The 14,837-nt window shown below is 45.6% G+C and overlaps 1 protein-coding gene across 4 annotated transcripts in view; it reads left to right on the top strand.

Moving 5' to 3' along the window:
* The window catches only part of COL27A1 (collagen type XXVII alpha 1 chain), a 245,466-nt gene that overhangs the window by 214,927 nt on the left and 15,702 nt on the right, over positions 1-14,837 (top strand). For all 4 annotated transcript variants that reach the window (XM_083721577.1, XM_083721578.1, XM_083721579.1 and 1 more), the window contains 6 exons: positions 666-719; positions 1,437-1,544; positions 3,431-3,538; positions 7,665-7,772; positions 12,271-12,324; positions 13,620-13,682. In XM_083721577.1, coding sequence (XP_083577703.1) covers positions 666-719; positions 1,437-1,544; positions 3,431-3,538; positions 7,665-7,772; positions 12,271-12,324; positions 13,620-13,682 — 495 coding nt within the window. The remainder of the gene's footprint in view (positions 1-665; positions 720-1,436; positions 1,545-3,430; positions 3,539-7,664; positions 7,773-12,270; positions 12,325-13,619; positions 13,683-14,837) is intronic.

Here is a 14,837-nt window from a genome sequence, read left to right on the forward strand (position 1 = left end):
AAAAGAATTCTAGCTTAACCTCCTTTAACATCTATATACAGAGGATTTAGATTCTTTGTTTTCTATATGGAAGAACAGTCACCCCACATGGGCTTAATGTGGTACAGTCCAACCACGTCAAATAGAAAATAAGAACCCACGATACAACAAATTGCAATCATCAAATGAAAGCACCACAAAGCAAGGTAAGGCAGCAATGAAGTCCAAGAGCAGAAAAGCCTCGGTAGTTGTCTGGATTATGTCAGTTAAATCTGCTCTCTAGCAAATCTGGTGTTCTCACATCACATGGAGCACCTGAGAGGCTCAGAGGTGGAGGATGAGGATTCCTTTTCCAAGGCAGACTTCCTTTTCCAATGTTAAGAATACCCAACTGATGATGCCCAACTTGCTGAACCCCTCCAGATACAGATAGATAGAGATAGATAGATAGATAGATGATAGATAGATAGATAGATAGATAGATAGATAGATAGATAGATAGATAGATATGATAGATAGATAATGTCCCAGAGCTGATCCAAAACACTGAAGTGTTGAAATGAAATTATTTTTCGTTTTCTTTAATTATGAGGTGTGGAACTGGACTTCAAGGCACAACAGTATGAGATATTCCTGGAGCTTTGGTGATGCTTGGCTTATTTTCCTTTTCCTTTTTTTATTTTCAGGGGCAGAAAGGAAAGCAAGGGCTTGGGGGTGCCCCAGGCAGCAGAGGCTTGCCGGTAGGTGATGAATGCACAGCCTGTTGGAGTTTTTTTTGCTACACCTCTCAGCTAAGTGATGTTGCTGAACATACATAGCTCCTTCACTGAGTCAGGCCATTGGTCCATCTAACTCAGGGCTCATCCACACTTCCACTTGTGCCTAGAAAGCAGCAGTCCAGGCAGTTTTTGATTTGCCCTGCTGCTTTTCCTGGGAAAACTTGCTTTTTAGCACTGAATCGGAGCAAATGTCAATCCACAGAAAACTCAGCTGATGCTTGCACAGATTCAGCAATAAGGAGCAGATTTCCTATGGCTTTTAGATGGGGGGGGGAGGTGTCCCCAGGCCTAACTGGAGATGCTGGGGATTATTGGGTGTGTGATCTTAACTCCCTACACCATCAAGAAGTCCCCATGGGGGGGGGGGACTACCTAGACCAGAATTGTTCAACTGGATGCCCTCCAGGTGCTCCAGATTACAACTCCCATCAGCCCTAGCCAGCATGTCTAGTGGCCAGGGATGATGGGAGCTGTAACCCAAAACATCTGTGGAGCACCAGGTTGGGGAAGATTGCCATGGATGCGCTGTGCTGCTCAGCTATGCCAGTGCCAGCGCCAGCACCAGGCCGACTGCTGCATCCCCACTACTGTTTGCTGTGACCCTATTTCAGCATAGCAGAATTGGCAGCAAGTTTTCATGTCCTCACAGTTCAGCCACAAATGCCTTTATATTCACAGGGTCTTGTGGGATTACCAGGTCCAAGAGGAGTGGTTGGAAGGCAGGGTCAAGAGGGCACTCCTGGAATTGATGGGATTCCTGGGAAAGACGGCAGCTTTGGACAAAAGGTAACCATCTGGAGGGCCAAATGTTCCCACCCTTGATTTATATAATCACCGCCTCTGTGTAATTCTCTGCTGGGTCATTACCTGCAGGTGGGTGATGCCTTGCAGCTGGACCTTCTCCCTCCTGAGTGGATCCTTCCTCCCAAGTAGATCCTACTGAGTAGACCTCTACGCCTAGGCTGTCTGGGAGTAAGCCCCATTGAACTCAGAGGGTCTTGAGACACATAGAAATGCACTGCAAGATTATCTATACGCTTCCCTTCTGCTGTAGCAACCATGCTCAGGACAACATTCTGCAACCTATTTTTATTTTTAAAAATAGTTATATGCCGCCAAATCATATCAAATAACAATAAGATGCACAAGCACAGTGAAACATGAAACACCACAAAGCAATACAAAATAACCATTGAAATGGCTGGCTAATCAAGGAAGCTTAAATAGCTTCATTATTTGCATTAAAAGGTCTTTAGGAGATGCCTGAAAGTCAGTGGCAAGGGTGGCTGCTGAATCTCTGGGCTTATCAACACTTACCCATTGGGCTGTGCTTTAAAGATCTGTGTCCTCGTGCTCTTTCCCTCACCCCAGAGCTTTCCCCACGAAAACCCACTTCTTAAAGCTGAAGCACAACTTAGGGCAATTGGGGGTTTCCATGTATTGCCGTGTGCTCCAGTTCAGCACTTAAGAGTGAGTTTTCACAGGGAAAGCTCCAGAGTTCAAAAAAACAAGAGTGCTTTAAAGTGTGGTCTGTGCATGGAAAGTGCGGAGGAAAATAAGTACGGACAAGGCCTCTGCTGGTGGAAGAGCATTCTAAAGCATGGAACAGTTGTAAGAAATCATGTTTCTTCCACTCCCCAACTCACGTAATTGGCTGTTGGTAACACAAATTATCTTCACTTCGAAACACACCCAGCCATTCATCAGTATGCCAACACTTTCTATTGTTTCATTGGTAACCTAAGAGGGAAAATGACTACCACTCATACTTAACCTAAACACAACCACAGGGGCACCTGATTAGGCATTTGGCTATGCATTGTTGAATGTTACCTTATTCTATCGTTTGTTATTGCTTTTGTTTAAACCAAGCCATAACCAAGAACTTGTCCATTGACCACTAAGAATGAACCAGCCATATGTCATAGATACAAATTCATTGTGCTATTTTTATGTTATACAAATGACATGAGAAGATTTGGTCTGTTTCTAGGGAGCAGCAACTGCTCCATTCTTCTTGTAACATTGAGTTTCAGCTGTTTTGATTTCCCCACCGTAGACTAGAAAGCCAACAGTGAACTTGGATCTTAGCCTCCCTCCATTGTGAGGAATTTTATCTATGCTGCATTTGACTAAATGGGGCAATCGGTTTTTCCTTGCCTGCTGGGAAGCAGCCTGTGGGGGGCTTTTTAAAAGATGCTGTGTGAGTGGAATCAGGCCCAAAGGACACCTATTGAGGATTAATGGAGTTACTGTACTCCCAACACTCTACTACATAGATTAGTTTCAGGGTTTGCTGGCATTGTCTACATTTGTCAAAATATAAATGAATATCAGCCAAGTGAGTTAATGCTGAAGCTTCTGGATATTATTAAATGCACATAAGGGAGACAAACTTTATTAGAAAACAGTCCAGTTTATTATGTATTGGAATAACAAGGTGTAGGATAACGCTCAGCCACATGGTATATTAGGAATCCTGCAGAGGTCGATTTCATTAACCTTTCTTCTTGTTTCTTTTTCATCCTTTTTGTCGGAAATGTAAGCACCAAATAATATTTATTGCTCATTCTGTGTCATTTGATCCTTTCCCTTCTGTAATTCCCCCCCCCCCATTTGATAACAATTAAAATGTTAAAAAAACACAACTCTCTCTCCCCACCTTTCTCAAGGGAGAACAGGGTGAAGATGGAGAGGAAGGCACCCCAGGAATGTCGGGGAAAAGAGGGAATCCTGGTGTCCTTGGTCTTCCAGGAGCTCAGGGCCCCCCAGGATTGAAGGTTGGTTTCTCCCCTCCCCTTTTGCTTTTACAACCAGAGGTGGGAAGGCAAAAGGGGCAGCAATTCACAGAGAGCAGTTTCCCCTCCCCACCAAAGAATCAGCCCCCAATCCCTTCCTTAACATCAGAGCTCTCCTTCTCTGCCTTCTTCTCCCACATTATAAGCTCTGAGTTCCATCTTGCTTGGAGTCTCCAGTGGCTGGCTCTGCTCCCATCATTCTCCTGAAGGAGAGGGCAGTGAGGGTGGGCGGTGGGGGGAGCACTTCTAAATCTAACTTCCCATTGAAAAATAGCCTTCAGGCAAGGTGACAAAACCACCGATCCTCCAAATATTCTTACTCCTTTCGGAATCAAGACAATTTGCCAGTCAGGACAGAATTAATGCTGCAATTTGCATTAGGTGGTTCATTCCAGGCCAGTGTCCACAACCCATCCACAACAAGCACTTTGATATATTCTCCCCAGTTTTACTCTGGTTGGTGTCCCTGGACCAGTTAGAATGCATTCAGGATGCTTTCTGTTGCTGTTCCTGCAGTTCTGTTCCAATGGAGAGGAGTTTAGATCACACACCGCTTCAGGTGAAAAGGAACAGGCAGGTTGTGTAGTTTTGTGTTGGTTTAAAGCAGGAGCAGGGAGCCATGATCAGATTTCTCTGGTGAGCTGGGAGGAAAGGACTTCCTTTCTTGGAGTGCAGTGCAGAAACGCTTCCCCTCCACCTCCTTAGCCTTGCTATTTCTACTCCATCCCAACTTCATGGAACGTTCACTCTGCTCCATTCACACTGTAGACATTGGCGGAAGCTATGACTCTTCAAAGTGATGGGATACTGCTTTTAAATGCGTAGTGCAGATGGGGCCTCTGTGTGTGTGTGTGTGTGTGTGTGTGTGTGTGTGTCAAGTGTGAGTCTGCCGGTTGTGGCTTTTGACTCCACTTGCCCCAAGCTCCACCTGCTCTTTGCTGCCCAATCCTCTGCTATTATGCTACTGTTTAGCTGTGTTTTTGTTTTAGTGATATCTGTTTCTTGTTTTCATATTAGAGGTTTTTAAATGCTAAGTGGTCCAGGCATGCTTTTAAATTACTTAAATAACCCTCCCTGTCTACGAAAGACCAAAGGCCAGGCAGGGGGAGTAGGTGGGACTGGCAAGGACCACTTTACAAGGGACCACTTTACAGGATGTAATCCAAAATGCAATTCCATGAGTTCACCACACAGGGCAGTTGCACTTGGAGTCTGCGGTTCCCCAGATTTGGCTCTGGCAGTTTCTGCTCTGATCAAAATCCATACCCTTTGCAGCTGTTCTAAAGTTAAAGTCTTGGGAGAACTGATCATGCAGCTCCTTGCATATCGCACAGTTTAGCCCTCATGCCCAAGCAATATGAGGAACGTAGAGGCACAGCCAGCAGAGGAGAACTGGGAAATCAAAACTCTTCAAACAAACACACACACACACACACCTTGATTGATTGAGTTTACTTATATGCCACTTTTCCACAACAGGCTGTGCACAAAGCAGCTTACAGCAAACATTTGAAACATCGAAATACAGAGCATTGGAAATACAAATACTGTATACAAAATACAGTAAGTAAAAAAATGGCAAAAATGAACAATGTGGCAAACACAGAATAAATTCAGTGTTACTAAATATAAAATAAGAAATGTAGGCTTAAGTGGATAAATACATAGCTCAGATATAATCAGAACAGAATCCTGTGTGAATACATCTCTCAATCATGTGCCTGTTGTATTTTCAGTTACAAGAAGGAGGAACAATAGCTACTTCACTACAGGAATCTGTAGATGCAAAAGATCTTGAGGAAGGAGCTCTTCCTGTATCCATTCTCTTGGCAAAATCAGCAAAGTCCCACCATCTTCTTTACTTTACCCCCCCCCCCATACAATTTTTTCTTCTTATTATTTTGTTCGTGATCTTTCCAGAAGTGCTGCTTTGCTAAGGCATTTGATACCAAGATGTAGTATGAATGTAGTAACACTGGACTTCTTCCAGTGTCTAGCAATGAAAGCCCCAGCTGCTTTGGGGGATTACTGTATTTCCATAGAGCCAAAACTCTTTTGACTCTCCCTTCACAAGCCAAAAGTTAGCTCAATCTTTTTACGCTGCACCTTATCATATAAATATATCTGTGTCAGTGTGCAAACCACAACATTTAAAATCAATGCAAAACAAACCAGCAGTGTAGAAGTGGTTGCCAGTGCCTGGGGCAGGCAGGTGCACACACGCTGAGCAGGAGCACTCATGCTGGGGTGGGTGGGTGTGTGCCAGCCCAGTCCTCTCCACCACCACTGCCGCTGGAGTGACCCCAGCAGAGCATAGCAGGGCCACACTGAACCACTTGCCTGCCCACGCAGGGGGAAGCCCAGCCAGCCAACGCAGCCATTGGCAGGCAGAGAGGAGCACCAGGCCAGGCCACACTGGGGGCGAATGCGTGGGTGTGCTTGGATCATGCCCCCTCAAAAATTGTGCACCCAAGGTCACAGCCCCCTGGCACGCACACACCCATGCTACACCCCTGAAACAACAAAAACCAACACAGAAAACATTTTTTAAAATGCAGCATGTCCACACAAAAGATATCAGTCTTTTTCAAGAGAAGGCTTTCAAGAACAGATCAGTTTCAATCTGGCATCTGAAGCACATTGCAGAGTGTGCCAGGCTCATCTCAGTGGGAAAAGAGTTCCATAACTGGATGCACTTTTCCTAGTTCAGCATCACTGCATGCAACCTGAGCAGACTCCTGCCTCAGCTGGTGCCCAATCTGGTGTTTGATAGAGAGAGTGAATTTGATATCTACCTTCTCTAGAACCCACCTGACCCACGGGCATTGAGTTATCTCTTCTCCCTGCATTTTATATTCCCTCCTTGCCCCCCACTCCCGGTGTGGTTGCCTAGTGGTTCAGGGAAGACTCTTCGCTGGCCTACCTGGAGAATTCCTGGAGTTGAACCTGGGACCTTTTTGCATGCACAGGATGTTTTACTATTACTGGGATATCTATCAACCTTCACTTTAAAAGAAAGTTAAGCTCCCAGTCCTCATGGTTCTCAATAAAGCGGCAGAATCAAATGGCAACACACAGAACTGTTTTGTACCATGTCAGGCCATCTAACACAGCAGCAATGCTCCACAAGAGTTTCATACAAGAGTCTTTCCCAGGCTTACCTGGAGGCACCAGGATTGAACCTGGAACCTTCTGGGTGCAAAGCAGGTACTACACCATCAAGCTACAGCCTTTCCCTAAAGTTACCCAATCTTTCCATGTTCCGAAAGCCAGAGGTTTCAAGATTTGCAGCTCTAACGCAATAAATGCACAGTTCCTTTTGGTTTGTTCGCTTATTCGCTTGCTTGCTTATTTTTTTAAGAGAGGCTGGGGGTGGGATGAATAAGGGATCAATTATCCTTTTGTTAATGTGGTACTTTTCAGTTGGCAGTTGCTGCCCCCTAACGGCTGCAGCTAGAATAACAGGCTGACAGTCAAGTGTGACACATGAGTGATATGCCTCTTGGCTCCTCTCTGTTCTCCTAGTTCTCCTGGCTTACCAGGGAAAGTGCCTATTTTCTGACAAACTCCTTGTCAAAAGTTCAGGGTGTGTGGCAAGATCAGAGACATAATTTCCATTATGTCACAAAATTTCCATTACACACAAAAAAGCAAAATAAGTCAACTTAGTTGGCCAATAAGTGCAGGAAAGAATCAAAATCCACATTATGGCCATACCATTAGAAGGCCAAACAAAATGTCTTCAAACAGCATGCAGGCTCTCAAGTTCTCAAGAAGTTAACTTTGTAGGTGCTGGATTCAGATGAAGTCAGCAGTGTGTGAGTCCCTGGAATTATTTCTGTAACTGGGAATGAGGCAAACCACCACTCCTCCCTCAGGCCTCCTGTTGGGGATTCTTTAGTTGAGATTCTTGCATTGCAGGAGTTTCGGCTAGATGTCCTTTGGGGGTTCCTTCCAACTCAGTGATTCTTTTATTCTAGTGTAGGTGCTTCAAGTCATCAGATTTAGCCGCAATACTGCCAGGAGCTTAGCCACCTGTGCCATTGTGTGGTATACAGTGAACAGTTTTTTCCATTGAATGATATTGACACTCTCCATTGCTTTTTAGGGAGAACAGGGGTTGCCTGGGCAGGCTGGCCCTTTAGGGAAACGAGGCCACCAAGGTGGGATGGGCCTTCCTGGACCCCCCGGTGAGGCAGGACCAAAGGGGCAGCTGGTAAGTACATGTGTCATTCTTCTTAAGCGCTCTCATTCTTGGGCCAAGGAATTTAAATGACTCACATAGGTCCTGCTATCACAATGCTCCTTCTCTTCAAATTCAGTTATCTGAACACAAAGAATTATTCCCAAACCTCACTGCATGGGTGGCTGATTCAGCTATCCAAACAGCCTGAGTTTGCCACTTCCATACTTGTCTGCACTGATCAGAAGGTTGGCAGTTCGAATCCCTGCGACAGGGTAAGCGCCTGTTTCTCGATCCCTGCTCCTGCCAACCTAGCAGTTCGAAAGCACGAAGTGTAAGTAGATAAATAGGTACTGCTCTGGCGGGAAGGTAAACAACGCTTCCGTGCGCTGCTCTGGTTTGCCAGAAGCGACTTAGTCATTCTGGCCACATGACCAGGAAGCTGTACGCCGGCTCCCTCGCCGCAGCCCCAGAGTCGTCCATGACCGGACCTAACGGTCAGGGGTCCCTTTACCTTTACCTTTATTTTCAGGCAGAAACAAGGCAAAGAGGGAGAGAGTTCAGACTAATAAGGGAGCAGGACAGATTGGACCAATCAGTTTTCCCTTTGTCTCCCTTTTTCTGGTTGACTGCAGCCATTTTAGGAAGAAACCATGGTGGGAGGGGTGTCCTTTCAGGGGAGGAGGGGTGGGAACAGAACAAATTGGCCCTACCTCTGGTGACCCCAGATTGCCTGCCACTACCACGTTGGCTCAGAATAAGCTGAACTATTTCACAAAGAGCTGGAGAGGAAAAGGGAGGACATGCCACTTGCCCTCCTTCAAGTGAACACTGTGGGTTGAATCCAGCCAAAAGTCCTCTTTGGGTGTTCTGTCTTTGTGTTCACTTTGGGGACTGGAGGGGGTGGTGGAGACAAATGCACTCGTCCACACACACCCTCTTGCTGTTTTCATTGCCTTCCATGAGTTGGAATGGCGACCAAAGGAGAGAGCCTCTAGTCCTCATCATGGCCTCTGTGACTGCACTGTGACTGTAGGAAACTGCCTTATATTGCCCATCTCACCTAGCACGTCCTGCACTGACTGGCAGCAGCCCTCCAGGGATTCATACCAGGAGTTTCTCCCAGCCCTGCCTGAAGATGCCAGCAATGGAACACAGGATCCTCTGCATGTAAAGCAGATGCTGTACCACTGAGCTGTGGCTTCTTCTCCAAGAATTTCAGGGCCTCATTTTCCAGGGTTCTGAAATGCATGGGGGAGCCTTGATGTGCAATGGAGACTCGCCACTTAAGAAGATTGCCATCCAGCTCACGAAGGGACACGACTAGTATGCTTCTCCCTGCAGCCTTCCTTTTATGTGTAAGACAAAGATGTTACATCTGAAAAGGGCTTCAGTCATGCTTACAGCATGCTAAGCTACTCATGACGACTCATTTAAGTTTTGTTTATCACAGCAGGTCTGCTCTTAAGCATGATCAAGTCTGGCTCCAACCTCATGTGTCTAAGACTTGTTAAGTATTTCAGTTCCATCACCTGTGAGTGACAATAGCGGCTGTTTTGTCCCGCTACTACAGATGTTAATTAGCTTGCTAATGCAAGGATGTTTATGTTTTCATCAGTGCCGGTTTGTGCATTGTGATGTTTTTACATGCATTCAAGTTCCAAAGTCTGTACCTTCTGCTTTTCCTATTTCTCTGACCTCATTGTTTACCCTCCCCCCCCCTCTTTCCACCACTTGTACCAACACACTGTATACTTCTAGTCCACAAAAGCTTGTGTGTTAATTAAACGTGTTCATTTTTAAGGTGACACAAGACGGCTACCTCCTGAAAATAATTTCCTTTTCAAGATGCTTACAAAAAAGAAATAGTAGTGCTTTGTTTTTCAGGGCTTTAAAGAAAACAAATTAAAAAATTGTCCAGTAGCACCCTAGAGACCAACTAAGTTTGTCCTGAATGAACACAAAAGCTTATACCCAGAACAAACTTAGTTGGTCTCTAAGGTGCTACTGGACAATTTTTTTTATTTATTTCGACTGTCAGACCAAGACGGCTACCTACCTGAAATTTAAAAAAACAGTTTTGCTACTTTAATTTTCTCTCATTTATGGATCCTTTGGAAAGTCACTCACAACTTCTTAGCTTTGAAACAGGCCTTGCCTTGCCAAAGCATGTCTCAAGAACATGGCAAGAAAAGTTTCCCAAATGCCAAAGGATGTTAGGACTCTGGAACAGTTTTTCAACAGAAATAGTGGAAACCCTAGGCTTCTGAGTCATTTACAACCAGGCTGAACAAGCCCCGTTGGAATAATCCGTGGAGCGCAGCAGCTGAGGCTGAAGACTTCACAGGCCATAAAAGAGTTTTTCCACCTCGCTATTTCTGTGACTCATTTAGGGTCGTTTGGCCCCCACTTCCCCTCAAACGTTCCAGCAGACTTTCCCATATTCTTGTGCAAAGGTCAGATGTAAAACTGTGTCCTGCGGATAGAGAATGTAGGCTGTGTTTTGCTTGGAAATGTTTGTCTGCTTTGCACTTAATACTGACTTCTGGCAGTGATCTCTCTGTGTCACAAACCTTCAAAACGCAGGCGCACATGTTGCCGAATCAGACACCAAAGTGGGCAGGCAGGGTTTCCCAGTGGGTGTCGAATTATTTTTAGCACATGATTAGAATTTGGGGGATTTCACCACTATCTTCAGGGCAAACAAAATTTTCTTCCAGATTTGTGGGTGTCTGGGGTTAGTAGTAGATGCTGTGGCTTCATTCTTTTCCTTTTTAAAAAATATTTTGCCCCCACCACAGGAAGCAGCAACAGCACTTTCCCTTGGCAGCCTGGCCCCCTCTTTTGTTTCCCCCATAATATCTCATGCAAAGTGTTGTTCTTGTGCTGTGTGTGTGTGTGTGTGTGTGTGTGTGTAATTGTCACCAGAAAAGTCAGTCTCCATTGGTAGCCCTCGTCCCCTGCCTTGTACACACAATGATCCAGAAGGATGCTAGGGCATTGTGAGGGAAAGAAAATGGCGGCCCTGGTACAACTGTTGCTGTCATTATCTGTGGCAGCAATGGAAAAAAATACAGAAAGGGGCTTCCCCCACTGCTAAAGGGGGATGAATCTGATGCTGACCCAGTGAATCTGACCCAGTGAATCTGATGCTGACCCATTGAATCTGACCCAATGAATCTGATGCTGAATTTTGCTTCAACCCAACAAAATTGCACCATTTGTAGGATTTCAACCATCAGTTTTTTCAGTTGTCTTTTGAAGATGTACCTTTCTGGCCAGGCTTTCCCTGACCCTGGTTCATGTGTGTGAATCCTCTGAAACTCTGTTTTATGTACATGTGGGGTTTATATTGTTTTGTTGGTTTTAGGTTGTATTTTTCTTTTAATTCATACTGTTTTTATACCAAACATAGTGTACACCACCTGCAAAATATTAAGCAGCTTAGAAATGCATTTAAAGACAATGTAAGATATAAAAGGGGATGCAGGTGGCACAGTGGGTTAAACCACAGAGCCTAGGACTTGCCGATCAGAAGGTTGGCGGTTTGAATCCCTGCGACGGGGTGAGCTCCCGTTGCTCGGTCCCTGCTCCTGCCAACCTAGCAGTTCGAAATCACGTCAAAATGCAAGTAGATAAATAGGTACCGCTCCGGCGGGAAAGGTAAACGGCGTTTCCGTGCGCTGCTCTGGTTCGCCAGAAGTGGCTTAGTCATGCTGGCCACATGACCCGGAAGCTGTACGCCAGCTCCCTTGGCCAATAAAGCGAGATGAGCGCCGCAACCCCAGAGTCCTCTGCAACTGGGCCTAACAGTCGGGGGTCCCTTTACCTTTACGATATAAAAACTCTTCCTTGCCTGTCCACTTCGTAACCTTGAGAATCCCCCGGAAAAAAGCACTGGGTGCTAGACCAAGATGTGTGTTGATTGGTTGTAGCTTTGAAAACGTTTACATGAGAGGTCTACATAACCATACATCTAAAGCACACCCTAAGAAAGCTACAGTTCCCATCACCCTTTTTAAAAAAACTACAGTTCCCAGGATTATTTGCTGATGTGCGTGCTTCAGATGCATGGTGTAAATGCAGCTATACTGCATACTGCAGGGAAAAGTGTGAATCGAAAAACAGGAGCATTCTCTGCTGCTGCCTGTGCCAAAGGGTAAATGGAACTTCAAGGTTCAGAAGCAGTATACCAGCAGTATACCAGGAAACGCCAGTTGCTGGAGATATTTGCTTTGGCTAGTGTGGAAAACAGGCTGCTAGACCAGATTGATACCTTGACCTGATCCTGCCGGGTACTTCTTAAAAACTTAACAATTTCTCTAGTCCTGGACCAGGCCATGCAAAATTTATGCTTAAGAAGATGCTTCCCACCTCTTGCTAAATTTGCAAAACAAACAAACAAACCTGGATTTTTAATCTTCCTCCCTCTGTAAGCACAGTTTAGCTCATAGTTGCTCCTCCTTTGCCCTTTAAACTTGAGCTTCTTGAACACTTCCTTTCATTTCTTTCTTTATTTTTAAACTTCCAGGGAGACTTCGGTGAATCAGGATTTCCAGGGATTGCTGGGCTGTTTGGGCCAAAGGTGAGATCACTGTGCATATAAATAACACATCACTGAAGCTTACACTTTCACCGAGGGAAGTGTTGCTTTCACTCTGCTTTTGAATGAGCTGAGCAGTTGGCTTAACATCTACCTGACCCAGCCACCTTGGCAGAAGCCAGTTACCCAGGGCCTGCCATGCTACTAGGAGGATCTGTTGGGAGATCCATGACTTTGACCCCTCTCCATGGGATCAGCTCATTTTAGTGCTACCCTAGCTGTGCTTGAACTTCACACAAGAAAAAATTTATTTGGCATGGCTGGGGCAACATTAAAGGTCCCCTTAGGTAGGCAACCAACAGAGAACAGATAGGTCTTCTCATGCTTTTGAAAGAATTAGCTGTGATTCCTGCATTGCAGGTGGTTGGACTGGGTGACCCTATGACTCCCTTCCAACTCTAAAATTCTGTGAATTAATGCTGAGTAGCAGAAACTTGTTTTTTCAGATGCTGTATAGGAATTTTTGAGTGTTTCACCTGTAGGGGTGATGTATTTAGCTGCCCCTGTTCATTCCAGAGCTGGCTATACCCCAGCACAGTTCTTGATGTTGATAGTTGTTGATATTTCCTTTCCCCTCACTTTTGCTCCTTTAAAAACCCAGGGCAGCTAACCCTAAAAATGCAGCATTGAAAACAAAAAGAGCAATAGTACAAAGTTCTCCTTCAATAATCAGCATTTTATATTATACAGATGGGTGTGCGTGTCTTTTGAGCTCCAAAGGTTGGCTGGAGCGAATAGATCTTAAAGTGGAATAAACATAGCATGGGAGATAATCTGATGTATGCAGGAAGGAAGTTTCATAGCTGGGGTGTCACTACGGAGAAGGCCCTGTCTCCTGTGATGAAGAACACTTCCCAAAGCCATATTCCCCAAGGGCACCACAGGTCAGGGTGTCTCCTGCAGACCATAACACTTGGTGATGCTTCAAGTGCTAGGGCACTAACCTGTTTTGAGCTTTATGCACGTACTGCGAGAAGAAGATGTTGAACTGGATGAACAACTTAGTTGGTCTTTAAGGTGCTACTGGAAGGATTTTTTATTATTATTATTATTTATTTTTTTGTTTTGACTATGGCAGACCAACACGGCTACCTATCTGTAACTGGATGAACAATTGACCAGCAGGCTCTTCTTATGTACTTAAAATATGCAGATTTTATGCAAATCCATGTCTTCTTTTATATTATTGGGGGAGGGTGCACGTCCTGTTTTCGAACAACACATATGTGCCCACCCAAGTTCCTTCTGGAATCCACACCCATCTTTTATACCTACAGGGACCTCCTGGAGATACCGGGTTCAAAGGAATCCAGGGCCCCAAGGGTCCTCAGGGCTTCATGGTAAGTTGCAGAAATCTTATTCCCTTCATCAACCATTGCATCCTCATCTCTTCCTTAGGGATATCTTCTAAGCAGCAGACAGCAACAGCTGGAATAGTAATTAAGCACCAGTGCTGGATTAACTGGCATGTTGCAGAAGCTACAGCATGGAAGCTGTCCAAGTGAGGAGCTCCCTTCTGTAGCGGCTTTCTCTGTGAAACTGTGTGTGTGCATATGTCTTCCTCTTTGCACATCCTGCTAATGCCATGCAGTTTAGAACAAACAAATGTTCAGTGATGACAAAGAAGGCAGCTCCCCCTGATGGGAGGAGACAAGAGACCACCTGCCACCACTGGAAGTTCAGTGGAGATTTAAGTCTGAGTTGGCCAGATTTGTCCCACCATGGGATAAAGGCACCAACCCCATTCCAGGTACTTCCATCCAAGCAGGGGCTGCAGATGGAGGAACTAAGGACCCAGTTTTTACCCACAACTTGTTATACACAAGGCACTTTTGGCTATGAAGACAAGTTTGTGATCACGTTTGTGGGTGGGACATCCTAGGACCCACCCACAGAGGCTGTGGTGAAGCAGCAGTTGACATCCTTCTCCAAGAGGGCAATGGCGGGTAGGGGAAATGCTTTCAGTTGCATCTGTGCCGTGCCATGGATGTCAGTGGATCCAAGCACGACTTAGTGTGGATCCAAACTAATTGACAGTGCAGCCCCATACATGCTACTCAGTAATAAGCCTCACTGAGTTCCATGGGGTTTACTTCCAGGTAGGGGCTGCACCTGGGGACGCGGGTGGCGCTGTGGGTTAAACCACAGAGCCTAGGACTTCCCGATCAGAAGGTTGGCGGTTTGAATCCCCGAGACGGGGTGAGCTCCTGTTGCTCGGTCCCTGCTCCTGCCCACCTAGCAGTTCGAAAGCACGTCAAAGTGCAAGTAGATAAATAGGTACCACTCCGGCGGGAAGGTAATGGCGTTTCCGTGCACTGCTTTGGTTCGCCAAAAGCTTAGTCATGCTGGCCACATGACCCAGAGTCTGTATGCCGGCTCCCTCGGCCAATAAAGCAAGATGAGCGCCGCAACACCAGAGTCGGCCACGACTGGACCTAATGGTCAGGGGTCCCTTTCCCTTTACCTAGGGGCTGCACCTACTTAACTGCAGTGGT

This window comes from Podarcis gaigeae (assembly GCF_964106915.1).
Source record: "Podarcis gaigeae genome assembly, chromosome: Z".
NCBI classification, from domain to species: Eukaryota; Metazoa; Chordata; class Lepidosauria; order Squamata; family Lacertidae; genus Podarcis; species Podarcis gaigeae.